We start from the raw sequence: 18090 nt of genomic DNA, 5'->3' as shown, positions 1-18090 counted from the left end.
TTGCTACACTGCATCGTGCGGCTGCGACCCGATCAGACACTTGTGCGCGCGAGAAAAGCCCGCGCTTCATTGCCTCCGCAGACGCCTTGCTTCCCTTCCGTCTGGGAACGGACCATGGCGTTTTTTTTATCCTTGCTGCAAGCAAGCACATAGAGCTGGCGTTGGCGAATCTGGGGAAGAGACGGAAGGAAGGGAAGAAAGAAAAAAAGCGGCTGGTCGCTTCTTGCGTCGACGATCCATGCGGGCTCTTGACGGCAAGCTACAGCCGCCGTTCTACGATCTCGGGTTGTAAGCCACCAAAGCTAAGCTGTGCCTGCAATGGAACGGGTGGCTAGCTAGCTCAGGTAGCTGAGTCGAACATGCCTCCATCGTGGAGGCTACCCTTCAGCTGAAGCAGGTGAGACTCCGTGGGTGAAGGCGAAACATCCTCATGATTTTACGCGCGCGGAAGGAAAAACTGTAAAAAACGCCATCGAATTTCATCACCCGTTTGAGGACAAGCCACGATAACTCAAAACGACGCCTACCTCAGCCCGCATTCCCATCCAAACTGCCCCCTCATCCACAAAGGTCGCTACATGCCGGAAAGGGTACCGTATCCAATCCCAAGGTCGCAGCACCACCTACCCAGTCGACCTTATTTTCAGGCGACGTCTGACTGGTCCGCGGAGACAGAGAGAATCTCTGCCCACGCAGGGTGGCAGGAAGATGCGATAGGACAGGGCGCTGCATCGTCGTCGTCCCGCGCTAGCGAGGCGGGCATTCTTGGGGTTGCATGCCTTTTCGTCCTTCGCAGCTTGGCAGGTCGCCGGTATCGACGACGACGAACAAAGAAGACGAGAGCTACCTGAGCTAGGAGAGCTACAGCTCTGTCACTCCCCAAGCTCCCAAGCTCCTCCGTTTGATGTTACTAACCCGACGCCGGGTCGACTCGGCGCCGTGTCTATCGAATGTCCGGCGGCCGAGCAATCTCGCAGCGCGGCGTTCCGGAAAACCATTGACTTTTGCAATTTCCATTTCCTCCTCCATCACGTCATTGATTCAATAGCTACAGACTTTCATCTCAGCCTGACGGGTGAATCTCGTAGACGAAACCATGTCGAGCGCCCGCCACGACAGCAGACCTATATGCCCTCGACTTGCAGCAGCGCGGTGTAAGTACCTACCCCGACGTCGCATTCGCCCCCTTCCCCCAGCAGAAGCCTTCTTGCTCCTCCTCCTCCTGCGAGATGCTGCCACGAGGCCCGAGGGCTGAAGAGGCTGCAGCATGTCTCGGCGCGGCAAACAAATCCCCAGAGGCCAGTCTACCCAAAGCACGCACGACGTTGCGATAGAGGCGGTCCAATCGTTCCATGTGGGCTCGCTCGTCATCCCAGCTGGTCAAGGATGGGCGCCCTTATTGCTCCGATGGCACTTTGACGGGGGAGCTTTGCCAAGAACGGGTTTTTGCGCGCGCGGGGGGTTTGGCGGCGGCGTTTGGATTGGCAGCATTGAAAGGCACGATGTAAGAGCACAGAGTTTGCCCGTCAGACCGCTTGTCGACGTAGAGAGCCAAGTCTGGACCTGAAGTCTAAGTCGGCAGATTCAGACTATCCCATGTTTTTTCCCATCTCTTCTCGCCGGAGCTTGCGCGAGGCATGGAAGAAAAGACCGCACGAATGCAGCTGCTGATGTCCAACCTCATCCTCATCGTCGTCCCCCGCGCGGTCGAGCTAAGGATGTACACTAGCAGCGGCATGTCCAAGTGCCGGGCAAAAGCCCTCCAAGATGCGGATTACATGATTACCAGGCTCAATCGCGGCGTTGTCGCTGCAGTAATCAATATATTCTTCCAAAAAGAGAGTTTCCAGCCTGCTGCCAGCCTGCTGGCGCCTCCCTTTTCGCAGTCTCTACCCGGTCTGCTTGCAGCTTGAGAACAATCCTTCCCATCTGGAGTACATACGGCTAGGCAGGTTAGCTACATGGCGGCGTTGCGGCGCGGAAGAAAAAGGCCACCAAATCAGATCATGCGTAGAAGCACCCCAGAGAAGCACGTTAGCGGGGTCGGTTCCATCATGTACGTTTTCTCTCTGCTCCATCAGAATGATCCCAGTCGGCCGTCACATCCCCATCATGAAGGGGAGAAAGAAACATGGCGGGGCCTTGGCGGCCAAACTCTCAATCAGCTGTGTCTCTCTGCCTTTCACTTCCATGGCGCGTCGCAGGTCCTTCTCCGGATGCGACTGTACCTCACGATGCGACCAGGCCGATCTCATGCAGAAAAGCACTCAATCACTCAACTCAACGAACCCCGCCCCGGCACCGCAATTGCGGTATCCATATCGTGAAAGGAAACGGTAAAGGCAGAAGGTGGTAGGCGGCACGTCATGACATCGTCAAGGGGGCTATAATGCCACCTCGTTATCGCCCTGTTGCCCTGTTCCATGTTCACAAAATGAAGAGACCCCGGACCTGGCAAACGCTGGCTCACCTTGTTGGACTCTATAACATGCGCGATATAGACAAGCAGCGCAGCGCGAAAGAGCAAAAAGGCCAAGCTTCCAGCGGCGCGGCAAAAACGAAAGCAACAAAGCCTGCTGCCCTCGGCGCCAACCGACCGACCGTCACCGTATTCGCTCCTCCGTCGCATCTCCGTGCGGCGCGAGCGAGGCCACAGTTGGAATTTTGGTTATCTCAAATCCGCCTCGCAGGGATACCGCTCCCCCGCACTCGGCTCATCGCTCGCTGTCGCGGATACATTGCGCAAGCCATCGTGAGATTGAGAAGAGGTGCCGTGGAGTTTCTTTGGAAATCGTGTGTATGTATGCCGTACGGACACATTGTACGTAAGCTCCTGATGTTGAATGACGAGACCCGAGTCAAGCCCGCGTCGCCCGCACTCTATCTCGCGTCTGTTCAGAAATTGTCGCAATGTCCAACGGCCCATCCGGTACGAGGGCGCCAAATTGTCCCTCCCCCCTTCAATCTAGAAACTTGTTCCTGGTCTTCCGCACCAGCGATCCAGATCCGCGACTTTGACAGCACCACCTCCACAACTCTGTCTGTTCGTCTTTTTGCCAGCCACCCGGGTAGCATGAGAGTGTGTGCGTGTTGGACATGCCCCGTAAACCCGGCGCGAAGGCACGGCGGCTCTCAGTCTTTGCGACGGTGGGCGCTTGGGAAGACGGGTTTCGACTACAGATCTGTCAGACAATGCGAACGGGTCGATCACTTCGCATTGCGCCAGCCTTGTCCTTTTTTCTTTAGTCAGACCAAAGGAGTTCGTTGCAGAACCCGCACACTCATTTTGACGCATTCCGTGCGGGAACCCCCCTCCCTCTTCCCTTCTCTCGAGTCGCCCCTGCGAAACAGCTCTGGGCCGTGCCATGTCAGTGTCAGAGGAAAACCACCAAGACTAGGGGCTGACTGGTGATGGCGCTTGGGTGGTTTTCGTTCCGCAGGGGCCGCGAGCGAGAACCTCCTCGCCTCTCTCAACCCCGGAGCTGGCGTCTCCTTCTCCGGCGAGAAGTTCTCCATGTAGGTCGCTTACTCGCCGACTCGCCGAACCCATCACCCTCATGAACATCCCGGGTCGAAAGAAACATTGCGGCGATAGGACCGCCGCCGCGCCGGTAGCTTTCTACTACTACCCTGTTCGTATTACCTTGGGGGGATCCAGCATCTCGGACCCGGACATCGCTAGTGCGATGCGGTTTAGCCACGCCCGCCCATCCTCGCGTGGGAGACGTGGGCAAAACTGCTTCCGCATCCGGCAGCTTCTTTACGCTTCTCACTTACACCAAACCAACCTAACCCAGCCAGCCCCCTCCCCCTCCCCGGAGACGAAAGAGCTCATGTGAGCTAGTGGCCGACAAGGTATGCTTAACTCAAGGTGAGTAAGACCAGGAGCATGGGCCAAGCAGTGTGGTATGCGACGGAATGTAGTTGAATGTAGAGTAGCCGCCAACAGAGGCGAGTCGTAGTCATGGCCATGCATCACCAAAAAGCAGGCTTTTTGCAGTGAAGATGTTCTCGATCCTCGGCGGCCCTATCTGATTGTAGATAGGGCGATGGCGAGGTACCATCGGGCCCCCGACATGAAGCGCGGTCGAGGATGGGCTCGGCCTGTGCCAGCGTTACATCTGTCAAAGCACGCACACAACTCTGACCCCACTTTGGCCCCAGAAAAGTGCGAATAGCTTCGCTTTCTGTTTCTTCGCAATGTTTTCCTCGATGAAGGGCGCAAGCAAGCCTGCTGCACCCAGACACAAAAACACCGCAAAAGCCTTGGTCTTCTTCGGCACCGTCCCGATTCGGGTCGACTAGGCCACAATCGATGCCTGCACACCGCCCGAAACAACCCATCACCCGCAGCAGAGGCTAACCCCGATTTCCCCCCCTTCGCTATTCCAGAACATGGGAAAACTTGATTTCTGGAGGTGCAAAGACTAAGAAAGTCGGCAGACGGACATGGGACTTTCGAGGGCTTTCTAATGCAAGCTCCAAAACCGGCGGCGCCCCTCCGTTTGGCGCTGCGAAGCTAGAGAATTAAGGAGACGTACGATATGCAGCGCTAGAAAGACCGTAACAAGACCATCTCCCGAGCCCCCGGCAGAGCCTCTCTTTCGCAAACTTCCGGGACTCGCGCGAAATAACGAGCAGAACCGCCGATGAGCTATCTAGATTCCGATCTCGTCACCCATATCGTGTCCCACTCCGGCGACACCTGGGGCCCTCCGGGTTGGGGGATCCGCTACGCTGGGCGTGGTCGTGCATGGAGCCCCCGTTTTCTCGTCCCCTCCTCTCTCGGCCGTGAGCCGAACAAGTCAAGCTTCGCTCTTCCCCGGCATGCTTGAGGCAGTTTTTGAGTCGGGTGTATCTTTTCGAAAAGTGACGATGGATCATGGAATAGTTTGGAATGAGACACGGGGAGAAAGAAATGGCACGATGCTTGCAGCGTGGAGGTGACAGCGGGGATTATTCAGGTCCCGTCGAAAGTGGCCCCATCTGGTCCCGTTTCGGCCGGGCTTCAGACTCGGCGGGCGTTTGTGGGCTCTCTGGAAGGGAACCTCCGGAAGCCCCTTGTTCATCACATATCCTTTGAGTTGCGCTCCGGCGGCCGGGGCCCCTTCATTCTTGGTGAGTTGCCAGTCTACCAATCTATCAATTGATTGCTTCCATGTCGATCCGGACGTTTGTCTTCACGATTGCTTCAATTTACCAAAAAGCCGTCATCTCCGGAGGAATTACTCCTAAACACCCATGTCCCGTACTCTAATAGAAGACACAATGTTTAGACTTTGGGCCGCGGTATCCGGTAGCAACATGACTCTCGCATGATGAGCACGACACAACGCATTCCCGCCGGCTTCCGTTGTCACGACATTACGGATACCGGAACAAGAAACCACAATCAACTGAACCGCAAGCCAAGAAAGGATGATTGATACTCGCGAACAGTCATCCGGTGGGCGCGCGCGCGCCCGAGTAATTCCCCGCCGTTACTTTACATGCTTTTCCAAGGTTCAGCTCACGCCAGCAGGGCGCAAATCGTAAGCTCCGCAGGCTGACGACGGCTAGAAAGACCGAAGACGCACCGGAGCCGATGCGGCGATGCGGCACCTCGATGGCCCAGCGACGGCGTTACGTGGTTGATGTTAAGCTTACGTGCAGCCGGAGAAGCTTGATGGACAGACACTCATGCCAGGCACAGCAAAGCTTCCTCCCGTGACTTTCGCTCTCTCCGCCGCCACGCGAGAAAGGCGTCTGAAGATCGTGCCATGTCAAATACATGTTTGCCGAGGGTGGTGTGCGGCCGTCCAACCAGGATCCCTCCGCCGGCTGTGAGCGTGCGCAGGATTTCGAGATGGGGGGAGAGATCTCAGAGGCTTCGTGACAGGATCATCGCAGTCAGCAAGGTTGGCGAGTGAACAACTCCATTGGCTCCAGACCCCCAAAATTCTAGGCCCTTCGCGCGCTTCGCCCCGGCATCGACGGGTGCCCCGTCGTCCCATCGCAACCTTGAAGCAAAGCTCTCCCAACCTATCGGGCCCGATATCACATGCCCCTCACATGCTCTTCTTAGTTCCCGCCCGGGTTCCAGACTCGTCCAACCCCGCAAGCTTCACGTCCGCAGCCGTCTCACCCCGAAACACTTCGCCTCCTCCTCCGCCTCCTCCGCGAGTGTGGTGCCCCGCGAGGGAGCCAGCGGTATCTGCTCCAGGTCGCTCAGCCACGCGGCCCCCACCACCCGGTCCCGGTGCCCGTCCGGCGGGAGGCTGACGGCGGCTTTGTGGGTCAGCGCCTCCGGGATCCGGCGGAGGACGTTGGACGTCACGGAGAGCCACTGCCGCTCGTAGAAGACGTCGCTGTCTAGCCAGAGGTGTACCGACTTCAGATCTGGCGTGTCGAGTAGGCGGAGGATCTTGCTCCAGGATTCGACCCATTGCTCAAAGGTCCTGCCTTCGTAGATGTGCCGCCGGAAGGAGAGGTTGATGCGGCGGAAGGGATGGGCGGGGCTTCGGTGCCGTGTGCCAAAGAGGTTTCGAGCTCTGATGATGTCTGTGGCGAGGGCGATGTCGGTTATTGTGAATGTGAGGGATTTGTAGATTGAGCTTGCGCATTCGTGATACCTGTTCGAGCTCGTTAGACATTGAAGCATGTCGGATGGCTGCCATCACCAAGATACGATGGAGGTCTGGGCCATGGATCACTTACATCCGCTTGCACGTCAACATCATCGGCAGGAAAGGTGTCCAGGTGTCGACCTTGACGCAACGACACCCCTTCGCGATATCTTTCCATATCTCGTTCTCTTCTCTGGCCTCCTCGCACTTCCAGTGATCGCACCATGTCGACATCTCCCGCTTGTACCACAGAGGGACCGTTCCCCGGGCATCCGGTACCATCCACATCGACTCCCAGGGCTCACCACCCTCGTGCTTCTCTTCCGGATCTCCGGGCCGGTGGAGCAAGCAGCGGGTGTGAGCATACCCGGCCTCGGTGCGTATAATGTGCTGGCTCATCCCGGCATCGCGCCAGAGCTCCTGGTAGACCATCTCCCGTATCTCTCTAGGAAGCTTTCCAAACAGTCCGCTTTGAATCTGACCATGTTCAGGCGCTCGTATATCGTGGCTTCGTTTGCCGTCGATCCAGAAGTCCCCGAAAGAAGCGTCGCAGACGGTAGGCGAAGCCAGCGTGAACCAAGAGTCACTCCCAGCGAGGAGCCTCGGCTGCTCTCTGGCCCTCCAAACCTCAGTGTCAACCGAACCACGACCCTTCTTGCCAGGATCCGTCCTGCCCGTCAGTTTCCGTACCAAACGAACCGTCTTCCTGGTCAAGGTCCGCACGCCGAGCCGACCGGCCCGTTCTCTTTCGTCACTCATGTCGGTAAAAAAACAGTCCAGGTCGCCAACAAACCAACGCAGACACCAGACAGCGAACACACCGCGCGCACACCGGACAGGAAAACAGGTGCGAAAGAAAAAAAGAAGGGAAACCAAACGACTCTTAAAAGCGAAGCGGGCTCGCGGCGCGCCCGTGCCAGCCCAGCAAACGCAACAGGAACAGGGCATTCGCATCCGCCCAACCAGAACTGCGGGCAAGCAAACGGCGAAGAGAGCGATCGACCCGCGCCCACCACAGACAGGAACCCCCTTTCGACCGGGGCATGGGAAGAGAGGTAGGTCCAACAAACAATTCGGACCGCGGACGCCACATCCGAATCTGGGCTTGATGTTTGCTTTCCCATACGAAACGCGTTCGGGGTTGTCACCAGGTCAGGATCGAAAATAAAAGGGGGGTTTTATGAAAATCAATTCATTTGACTGAGCGGGTATTATCGTGACTAAAAAGATGCTATTTGACAGTCCTGACAGATGAAACAAACGCCTGCTATCCCTTCATCCCAACCTCGATCATCATACTGCAAATTGCTTGCGGCACGGCGAAGTCGAGCTGGTTTACTTCTGCTCCTGCTTCTTGCCGCCGCCAAAGAGGCCGCCGACGTAGCTGCCAGCGCCCTTGACGCCATCAGTAGCCGTGCCGGCGACGGCCTTGCCGCCGTCGGCGATGCCACCGGCGGCGGTGTTGACGGCGCTGGAGCCCGGGACGGCGGTCGGGACGTAGCCGCCCTCGTCGTCCTTGCCTTGGCGCTCGGCGCGGTTGATGCCCTCCTTGGAGGCAAGGTCGCCGACGGGCTGGAGGAGGCCACCTTGGCCGACCTGGCCGGCTGCGAGGTTGTGGACGCCGTCTTGGAGGGTGTCGACTTGTTCGACGCCGGTCACCTTGGTCTTGTCGAGGGTGTCTGGAAGTTCACGAGTTAGCGATGTGCCACTACGGTTTGTTTCTAAGAAGAACGGGGTGACATAGAATGGTGATTACCCTTTGTAGTGTAGCTAGCCTTGTTGTCCTTGGTAAACCATCGCAGGTAGAAGTCCTCGAGCCAAGGGACCCATCTCTCGTACTGCTGGTTGTACGTCTGCTTTGCCCACTCCATGTTGTCTGGTTTTTGATATTGAGATTCGGTGGAAATGTGATATTATTCGTTTGTGAATTTCAACTGAGAAATCGACTGAAGTCTAGAATGGATCAACAAGATGAACACCTCAAACGGACGAGGAACCACGAAAGAGCTCTGGCCTGATATAAACCCCTCTCCCAGGCCCAGACACACACAGGCACACGCGCACACACTTCGTCAGAGTCGTCACTCGCCATCCCTCCTCGCCAACGCGTGCGTGCGTGCGTGTGGCTGATGATGCCCGTGGATACGTCATAACGGCCGTGATGGAGGCTTCGCTGCGGGATGCCATAGGCTGGCCGCGCAGTCAGGCAACCGGGGAGGATCCCAGTCGAGACTCAGAGCTGACCCCTGCACAGACATCATCGGTGCGGTGACATCAAATCCTGGAAGTTGGCAGCCACATCAACGACCTCTCTCACGCCACGCAGGGTGGTTCCAGAGTCCAATCATGACCAAAAGGTGATCTCGAGAGTCTAGGATGTCGCTTGAAACTTTTGCAAGGCTTGGCTATCGACTGGTGGATCTTTCGCTACTGCCCAAAAGATGACCGTTGGGCTTGGGTTGATGCGACCAAGGCTGCGAGTGATGCGCTTCGACACGTGGGATGAAGGGCGGGCGAAGGTGACACCCAAAAAGCTGGTCAGGATCTCGATTGCGGGTTGCGACGTCATCCCGCTGCCAGAGTGGGTCCGTGCTTGACGGGAAGTGGAGAATGGCGGGCAGCCTGTGACGGCCTGGTGGAGACCGGCACCGGCGCCGATGTTCTGGTTGCTGAAGGCCGGGACGGCCCCGGTTTTAGGGGAATCCGGGGGGAAATCGGACGGGATTGTCTTGTGGCCTGTAGGCGTTTGGTTTTTCCTATCTGAACTGTTGAAATATGGCTGGAAAAAAAACAAAAAAACACAGCAGTACTTCCCTATTTAGGTCAAAACGCTCCCCTCAGCCGTCCCCAAATGGAAGAGTTCGCGGAGATTGCTTCGGTGTCATACCTGACGTAAGGACCGGGGAGTGCTCCATCAATGTGCTTTGAAATAAGCTCTATAGTACGTCAAAAATACACTATTGTGGTGGCACCCACCCTAACTCCTCCATCGGCCACTGTATCCAGGGCTTGTACCTCTCGTCAAGCAACGCCCAGGCCTGAGATATCAGATGCTTTGCCCATCCTTGCAACCACCACTGGCTCTCGAGTTTGCCCAAGACAATGCAAAAGTGAGCATAAATAACAACGGCCTCCTGGTTCGTCTCAGGTGTCTTCAGCAAGGGCAGAAAATCCTCCGCGACAAAGTACTTCCAGATGAACATGTCCATAATATCCATGCCATGGCCGCCACCGTTCAGCGCGAGCGAGAGAGGGTGTCGTAACTCGTCGATGGCGTAGTTGTAGATATCTAATAGGTTCTCGTCCCGACAATTGCTGCCAATGAGCTTCCTGAGATTTTCGAGATTCTCTGGGTGTGCCGAAGTCTCGTCTCGGGCCGTGAAGAACCTTTCCGTCGCGTACCGAATGATAGGTAGCAGAGGTCCGTCGTATATCCTCGCGTTCAAGAGTTTTATGAGCGAACATGCACCCGAGAGTAGGAAAGTCCAGTCTGGAAAAGCGGATTCCCAGACGACGGCTGATTCTTTAAGGTAGCGCCCAGATGCCAGAGCTGGAAAATAATTCTGAGGTCAGCTTTTGACTCTTCTACCTGCATTTTAGCAGGCTATATAGAAACTCGGCTCACCGAAGAATATTGTCAACAGAGAGAAGAGAAACAGGTTCTCAGCGTTCCTTTCATCCAAGCTGCTCATCAGCCCCATTGCTTCACGACTTGCAAGACGATGGTACAACAACGCTCTAGCCACAAGTGCCTCCTTGCGTTCTGGCCGTTGATGGGCCAGGTGTAACGCCGATATGGACAGCAGTGTTCGCATCACGTAGTCACATTTGAGAGCCAGCCGGACCACAGACACCCTCCACATTTGGCGTACCAGCGGATCCGTCGACAATGTCATGTAGACAGCAGTGGTGTAGTTGTGTATCAGCTCCAGGTCCACGAAGTTGAGGTCTTGGTCCACCGGAGGGTCCAACAACTGCGGTGGTAATGGTATTGGCGACGATGCATTCTGCTGTAGCGAAATGTGCATGCCAAATGCTGGAAAAGGCGATGATATTGGATGGCTCTTTAGGAAGTCGCATGTTACCAGATGCCTAACGCAGTTCTGACATGCTGGCTTCAGCTCATCGCACTGGATAGTGTGACAGGTCAGTATGCTAGTGCTATATGCATATTGTTATAGACTGAGCTGTCGATCTGTACGAGAGGACCAGGTGTTTTCGGAGAGAATAGGGGACCAGAGGCAGAGCCACAGGGATGTACACAAAACTGAGTTGGGACGAACCTTTATCTTCCGCTGCTTGCATGTCTTACAACCCAGCTTGGACTTGCGGTGCGGCCTCTTTGAAATCTTCAAATTGCTGCTATCCGCGATGATCTCCATGCCGCTGGCGGGTTTGGCCCCCGATCATTCGCCCGGGGTGGGAGCAGCACCAAATCGGACTCGTGCGTCGCAAGGGTTTCAAAGTTTCAAAGTATTCGCATTGGCTGTCGGTACTGACCCGGGACAGCGGATCGATCTCGGGGCTGCGATCCTCCGTGCTTTCAAATGCCGGCACAGACAACCGAGTGCATCACCAGTAGCAGCCTTGATGTTTGATTGAGAGGGAGTTAACGTCGCACTTTTTTTGAAGGGCGCTGATGGGTCGTGGGCACGACGCGGAATCCACGGGCGGCGATCCGTAAATAGACGGGAGGGTCTAGTTACTCCGCACCGTTCGGAGCGCTCGTATCGTTCGGTTCGTGACTTGCGCTTCGGACGCTAAGCTCAATCTGGAATAAGAGTGGTTCAACTTCGCTTGTAAGTCAACAATATTGGATCGGAAACTCCGAGATACCTTTGAGGTCTTGATGCGTTATGTTTCGTGAATAGAGAGTAAGTGTCCCGTCACTTATCCAAGAGAAGACAAGACTTTAAGCTTGGTGCGATGGATTTGGTGCGGCAATCGGCCATTTTCAAAAACCCAATGATGCGTGACTTGAACAACCCCGCCGAGTGGCCCGAATAGTCTCGCCGAGCGAGCGAGCCGAGTGCATCGCTTTTTAACCAAATGTGCGAATGTGAAATATGATTTGCGTATCCTGATTCATTGGGAAGGCGGCTACTTGGACCGAATTCAGACATTCCACCGCGCTGAGCTACCACGCGGCTACGTTGGCCATCCATGTTGCGAATGAAACTCACGCAACCTTGGAGATTTTGAAGCCTCCAGGAACTCTCTTCTGAAACACCTGCTCTGGGTCGTACTTAGCCGCAACTTCCTTGAGCAACTTGACATTCTCAGGGCCATAAGTGCTCAGCGGATCTTGGTTACTGTCCGCGTATCCCAGGTACTCCCACTCCACATCGATACCTTCTGCGACACTGTAGTCCTTCAGCTCTTTCCGCAAAGCGACAAGTTGCCGACGGGCCTCTTTCTCAGCGTCTGCAGAGCGAACCATGTGCTGCATCTGGAAGAGAATTGCGTTGCACTTCTCGCGATCCATACCGATGGCATTACCGCCTTTCTCGACCGAGTGACGGAAGAGCAAAGCTGGCATGGCTTGGAAGGTAATGTAGTTTAGAAAATCAGCGTCTTGGGTGTTCTTCCAGCTCTCGATGAATTTGCTTTGGCCTTCGACAGCACGGCGTATGAAACGTGCATCGTTCTTTCCCGTCAAAGTCAACCAGACCTGGCGGTACCCAGTCGGTTCCTCGAGTTCGACCGTCATATTCAGGTGACTATCGTGGCGGAGCGTATTCATGGTTTGAGGTTGGATGTTCCGGAAATCGTCGTAAGCTGGGGCCCACTCAGCGTTTGCGGTATCATGGACAGCAGTTGACACGACGGTGCCGGCTGATGGTGAGTAAGCCCAGAATGTGACAGCCGAGCCCTTGGTGTAGTTGGGAATGTTGTCAACCCACTTCACATAGGCGGCAATGTGTTGCTCTGTCGTGCTGAGAGGGTAAACAATCTGACCGCCCCAGATCTCTACAACATCAACAGTCTGCATGTCGATGCGGGTGACTATGCCAAAGTTATTCGATCCTCCTTTGAGGGCCTTGTGCAGATCAGAGTTGGTCTCCCTGTTGGCGTTGACAATCTTGCCGCTGGCCAGGACGACTTCGAAATTGACGACATTGTCGCAGCCAAGACCGACATCGGCGCTGAAGAAGTTGTTGCCGCCACCGGTGAGGAAACCGGCAACTCCGACGGTTGAGGTGCGACCTCCTGGAGCCGTCACACCGTATGGCTCAAGCGAGGAGTAGACGTCGCGCCAGAGAGCACCGGCACCAATACTCGCAATCTTCAGATCTGGTGAGTATTGTACCTCCTTGATTAGGCCCATATCAATGGTGACACCATCGGCAACTTGACAATCAGCAAATTTGTGTCATACTCGAGAACTGGCCGGAAGAATTCAACCTACTGTTGGAGGCCCCAGCCCATGTTGCATGACCACCGCCGCGGATAGCCCAGTTACAGCCCATTGACTTCAACTTCGTGACCGTCAGAGAGATCTCTGCGGCTGATGATGGTTGGACGATGAAACCAGGGCTCAGCTGGGCTGAAACAGAGAAGTAGGACTCATCACGAGCTTTATAAGCCGCTGTACCTTGCCGGAGGACCTTCAGCCCAGCGGACTCAAGAGCATCACCCTACAACCCGAGGTGTTAGTAGAAGAGGATGTGAAGGAAACAAGATGTCGTTCGTACTCACATACGAGGTTAGCATGGCATGGTTCGTTGCACATGTAATGAACGCCATTGACAGTACAGTGCTCGAGGCCAATCTCAGAACTATGATGGTTGATATGAAATAGAGTTGCAGGATAGTCAGAGAGTCGTGCTTGGGAGTTTGGTAATACGTATGTTGAATGGTAAGATGCAGAGACAAATACGCGCAAATCGCGGGGCTTATCCTTATCCTGCGCGGGTCTTTTGGTTGTCGCCCAGACGCACTAACTCCGCTAATATCTGATGCTGACATCAAGTAACATCAAAGTAGACGCATGTGTATGGGGACTTTGCGGTGCCCAGCCTGCAGGTGTTGGTGCAAGGTTACACGGCAGAGTGCTGTGCGGGCAGGCTGGCTAAACATGGACAATTCCAGCTGGCATTCTGCGGTTCCACTCATAAATTGAGCCAAATAGTTGATGATCAGCATCTAACCTATCGAACTCGGGTACCCTCCCCGGGCAATTGAAATCTCTACCCTTGTATGCCTCTTTACGATCCTTCAGCCCCAGAGCTGCTGCCGATGTGCGGTGTAGATGTGCGGGTCTCCGTGGACGATGGGGCAACTGATCGACATACGAAAGTTGGATATTTTCCTGAAGTGATACATAAAGAACTTCAAACATTAACACCTAGTCACCCCCCGAAAGAGAAAAAAGCCATGATAAAATAACGGACGCTGCACCATACGATGCTTGGCTAGATTTTGGACAGAACCCTCTGGTGTCTCCCAGTCGAAGACTCCAAGTCGTTGAGGTCTATGTAGCTCTCGTTTAATTGCTGGAGATCAGTTACTCCCAGCAGTCTCATGGTGGTCTGTATCTCGTCGCTCAAGACTAAGACAACAAGTCAGCAATCTGTTCCGTCTGGCTCGCTAACGTGTGACTCACTTGATATCGCCTTGAGCACGCCTTCTGTACCATAGGCACTGAGCGCGTACATGAACCCGCGCCCGATACCCACCGCTCGTGCACCCAAGCAGAGGGCCTTGACTACATCCGTGCCTCTCATTACACCACCGTCGACGTAGATGTCGAAGGATTTGAACACCTCGGGACAACGAAGTCGAATATCACGCAGAACTCTGACAGAGCTCGGTGCGTGGTCGAGCTGCCTCCCACCGTGGTTGCTCAGGTAAATACCATCAACTCCATACTTCGTCGCCTCGAGCGCATCTTCCCACGTTTGGATGCCTTTCAAGATGATCGGTTGGTCGCCCCAGAGCCCTCGAATCCAAGGAATGTCACTCCACTCAAAGGAAGAGCAGTGGTGGCCACGGAGTGTTTCTGCCTCTTCTCCTGGGAATGGAGGGTGTGTCGTGCTGTCCTGTACGGCGACGCCTGCCTCGTAGTCCAGCAAGGCCTTAAAGCGATCATCCACATCCCGCTTCCCGATTACCGGGGCATCAACCGTAACAGCCAAAGCGTCGAAACCGAGTTCTCTTGCCTTCAATATGAGTCCTTCGGCGTCTTTTTTCACCTTGGGCACATAGAGCTGGAACACCATCCCGCCGCCGCGACCGGCCGTCTCCGCTTGAAAGCACTCCGTCAAGTCTTTTGGTGCCACGGATGAATACGTGCTAACGCATTGTGGGATTCCCATACGTGCTGCTCCTCGGGCCAAACACTTCTCGCCATCGACGTGACCTAAGCGGGCTGCGGCGGCGGGAGCTATAAAGATAGGCAGACTACTCTGTAAACCCATAATTCGACAAGTCATTGAGACCTTTGAAACATTACGAAGAACGCGAGGTCGGAAAGAGACGAGAGACCAATCCGATTGGTTACGGAGTAAGGAAGTATGCGATTCAGCGCCACTGGTGTAGTACGCTTTTGCTTTGGGCGTAAGAGTGAGAGCGGCAGCTTGGGCAATGTCAGAGAGAGATTGGCAAGCTGAAAGTGGGAGCACCGTTGCTGAGCCTTCCGTTGCTTTGCTTTGACTTCGGTCGGGATACTGGGACCTCTTCTTTTCAGCACTCGGTGACTGAATAACAGGACCAAGCCTCTTATCTGGTAATGGATCAGCCCGCAGTTTCTCATAAGCCAATGAGTGAAGAACGTAGATAACCTCTTGGTAGATGCGTCTCAATCGTGCCTTCAGCATGTATCGGCTCATATTCTTCAGTTGCATCCTTGAACTTGGTCAACAAGCTGTCATCTCTTCGTTCAACACACATACCTTCCCTGCATAGCGCAGAATCACACCGGCCCCTCCTGGATGGTCATCCAAGAAGTCCGTCACGTCGTAGACGTGACCAGAAACAACGATCCAACATGAGTTCCTAGAATTATGCGTTGCTACCTCGTCGATTGACAACATCTTGACTGCCTGGACGAGGTGAGGTGAAGACCAGGCGATGGCGACTGTGTCAACGAACTGTTTAGATAACAGCAATCGTCGAATTTGATTACTCAATACCGCTTGTTGTTATCGCATACAATATGTGCAGATACTGCAAATGATGCAAGGTGGGGTGGGAAGCACGAGCTTACCAAGCCTCGGTTGTATTTTCCGGCAACATGCCCATACACCGATTTGAGACGCCTACCGCACATTTATGCAAATCCTGTAAATACTACTTCACTATTGCAATAAGAAATGGTCGGGTGAGAATAGACCTGAAACTACGGTTTCGACACATTGCTACTGCGCAAGAATGTGGCATTTATAGTGTTGATTGGTTAACTTCATACTTGTATGGCTATTTCTTGGGAACATAGAGTGTCTGCGAGCTGCAGTAACCGATGATTCCCGCGAGTCCCCCCTCGACCCCGAAACCAGACTCTTTGTGGCCTCCAAACGGTGCACTGGAACCGAGATCCATATGATTGTTGATCCAAACACTTCCTGCCTCCAAACGTCTGGCTACCTTCGCTCCGTGGTCAAGATCTAGTGTCCACACAGATGCCCCAAGACCAAGCTTGCTGTCATTGGCTCGCTGAATGACATCTTCCTCGTCCGACCAGGTGAGAAGCGGAATAATGGGTCCTGCATAACTTAGAATGACATCGGGTGTCGTTTGAGGACCGAAAGACTCACCGAAAGGCTCTTGAGTGACCACGGGTGCATCATCAGGCGGGTTGTCCACCACGACGGGGGCAATGAAATACCCCTTGCCGGTCGTGGCAGGTGATGTGTTACCGGAGAATATCTTGAGGTTTGCCGATCTCACTTCCGATACCATGTTTTGGATCTTCTTGAACTGTGTTTCGTTTTGGATAGGTCCCAGAAGAGCGCTTTCAGCAAAGCCGTCACTAGGCTTGAAGGATTCAACCACCGCTCGGAAAGCTTGGAGGAACTGAGGGTAGATATCCGTATGAATATAAATACGTTTGATCGTTAGGCAGACCTAAAAGACCCTTAGCACAAACAAACCACTACCTCAAACAATCATCAGTGGATGCCCCCTCTCACCTGAGACGTGTTGAAGAGACATGTTTGGGCAATCTAAGTGAGATTAGCTTCATTAACTATTGGTTGAATCAGAGCAGATGGCTTTGAAATACTCACTGCTGTGGCGGTCGACGCGACGTCAACGTCTGGGAAAACAATGGCAGCGTCATTTCCGCCTCTAAGCGTCGTATGAGTTCACCGAAGAATGCTTTGCAGGATGAGTGGTCAGTATGAACTCACAACTCAAGAGTGACACGTTTCAAGCCTCTGCTGCAGCTTTCCATAACCTTCCTACCAGTCTCAGACGAGCCTGTGAAACTGATTTTGTCAATGCCAGGATGTGCTGTCAGCCATGGACCGAGCCTATCGTCGCCACTGAGGCATTGGACTACCCCAGGCGGGAAGAATCGCTGAGCGAGCTCGCAAAGCTTCAGACCACAGTAAGGAGTGAAAGGGCTTGAATAAGTTTAGTGGATTGTATGAATATTGCGTGCGAGCTTTTCAAAAGGGTGACCTACGATGGCTTCAGTATGATGGCATTACCGGCTACCAGGGCAGCTCCGAGCTTGGTACAGGCTATGAAACCAAATGTGAGCCATTTTTTGTCTTTGAACGAGTGAGTCAAAAGAGCTTACCTAGATTGATGGGAACTAGGCAATCATCTATTTTAGCAATCCCGACCCTATTCCATGGGAAGCCCATGTGGAGTTCAACATACAGTTCCAAGGCACAATGGCACACACGACCCCTAAAGGCGTATATCTGGTTACGATTTGACGTTTTTCGGTGTCTTCAACCACGGTCTCTGGCAGTGGAATCTTGGCCGTAGCCGCAAGCCGATCAACAGAAGCAGATACCTCCATTTGCGCACCCCACATCTAAATGCATTTTGTCAACAAATGATTATCAGAAGACAGGCTTTAGCCAATCTTACAGGTCTGCCCTGCTCCTTGACAAGCATCGTGGCGAAATCCTGTAAGTGCTCGCCAAGCGAAGCTGCGAATGCAGCCACGGCCTTCCTGCGATCCTCTTCCGGCACAAGACGCCATGTCCCAAACGCCTTTCTCGCTGACTTAACTGCTCGATCTACATCTTCAGGCTGTGAGATTGGGACTTCAGGGTTAGCTTCAAGAGTGGACGGGTTGATGCCATGTCGAGTTTCCGTGGTGGTAGCTGAAGCCCCGTCGATGACGTTACAAAATGTTAAAAATGAGAGGGTTGAATCGGTTCCGTTCATGATGGTGGTCTTGTGGGATACGTAGAATGGTTTGCGACAATCTGCTGTTTCTAGTGAGTATTTTCGTGACCTTGTAAGTGACGTTCACAGGCCGGCTAGACTTTTAATTCAAATTGAATGCACAATCCTGAAATCTGAT

General features: G+C 54.2%; 7 protein-coding genes across 7 annotated transcripts; 1 reads left to right on the top strand and 6 right to left on the bottom strand.

The window, feature by feature from the left end:
* Positions 1 to 1267: 1267 nt before the first annotated feature.
* CGCS363_v005649 (uncharacterized protein) lies at positions 1268 to 1567 on the top strand (the record flags this gene model as incomplete). The annotated part of the gene is made up of 1 exon (XM_036637498.1): positions 1268 to 1567. One exon carries the CDS (start codon positions 1268 to 1270, stop codon positions 1565 to 1567), a length of 300 nt encoding a protein of 99 aa, XP_036497192.1.
* Positions 1568 to 6103: 4536 nt separating this feature from the next.
* On the bottom strand, positions 6104 to 7364 carry CGCS363_v005648 (uncharacterized protein; the record flags this gene model as incomplete). The annotated part of the gene is made up of 2 exons (XM_036637497.1): positions 6104 to 6611; positions 6697 to 7364. The coding sequence occupies 2 exons, from the start codon at positions 7362 to 7364 to the stop codon at positions 6104 to 6106; spliced, it is 1176 nt and encodes a 391-aa protein (XP_036497193.1).
* A 576-nt stretch (positions 7365 to 7940) lies between these two features.
* Positions 7941 to 8476, bottom strand: CGCS363_v005647 (uncharacterized protein; the record flags this gene model as incomplete). The annotated part of the gene is made up of 2 exons (XM_036637496.1): positions 7941 to 8284; positions 8362 to 8476. The coding sequence occupies 2 exons, from the start codon at positions 8474 to 8476 to the stop codon at positions 7941 to 7943; spliced, it is 459 nt and encodes a 152-aa protein (XP_036497194.1).
* Positions 8477 to 9562: 1086 nt separating this feature from the next.
* Positions 9563 to 10633, bottom strand: CGCS363_v005646 (Sterol regulatory element-binding protein ECM22; the record flags this gene model as incomplete). The annotated part of the gene is made up of 2 exons (XM_036637495.1): positions 9563 to 10155; positions 10231 to 10633. 2 exons carry the CDS (start codon positions 10631 to 10633, stop codon positions 9563 to 9565), a joined length of 996 nt encoding a protein of 331 aa, XP_036498398.1.
* Positions 10634 to 11784: 1151 nt separating this feature from the next.
* On the bottom strand, positions 11785 to 13319 carry CGCS363_v005645 (Bifunctional solanapyrone synthase; the record flags this gene model as incomplete). The annotated part of the gene is made up of 3 exons (XM_036637494.1): positions 11785 to 12956; positions 13015 to 13243; positions 13305 to 13319. 3 exons carry the CDS (start codon positions 13317 to 13319, stop codon positions 11785 to 11787), a joined length of 1416 nt encoding a protein of 471 aa, XP_036498399.1.
* A 701-nt stretch (positions 13320 to 14020) lies between these two features.
* Positions 14021 to 15025, bottom strand: CGCS363_v005644 ((S)-mandelate dehydrogenase; the record flags this gene model as incomplete). The annotated part of the gene is made up of 2 exons (XM_036637493.1): positions 14021 to 14157; positions 14212 to 15025. The coding sequence occupies 2 exons, from the start codon at positions 15023 to 15025 to the stop codon at positions 14021 to 14023; spliced, it is 951 nt and encodes a 316-aa protein (XP_036498400.1).
* A 997-nt stretch (positions 15026 to 16022) lies between these two features.
* FUS7-4 (putative aldehyde dehydrogenase FUS7) lies at positions 16023 to 17951 on the bottom strand (the record flags this gene model as incomplete). The annotated part of the gene is made up of 9 exons (XM_036637492.1): positions 16023 to 16309; positions 16361 to 16670; positions 16736 to 16768; positions 16832 to 16892; positions 16955 to 17170; positions 17233 to 17290; positions 17350 to 17364; positions 17433 to 17592; positions 17649 to 17951. 9 exons carry the CDS (start codon positions 17949 to 17951, stop codon positions 16023 to 16025), a joined length of 1443 nt encoding a protein of 480 aa, XP_036497195.1.
* Between the last annotated feature and the right edge of the window lie 139 nt (positions 17952 to 18090).

This window comes from Colletotrichum siamense (assembly GCF_013390195.1).
Source record: "Colletotrichum siamense strain Cg363 chromosome Unknown KSG_Cg363_contig03, whole genome shotgun sequence".
In the NCBI taxonomy this organism is placed as follows: Eukaryota; Fungi; Ascomycota; class Sordariomycetes; order Glomerellales; family Glomerellaceae; genus Colletotrichum; species Colletotrichum siamense.
Note: the sequence above shows the minus strand (reverse complement) of the source record. Positions and strands in the feature narration are given on the sequence as shown.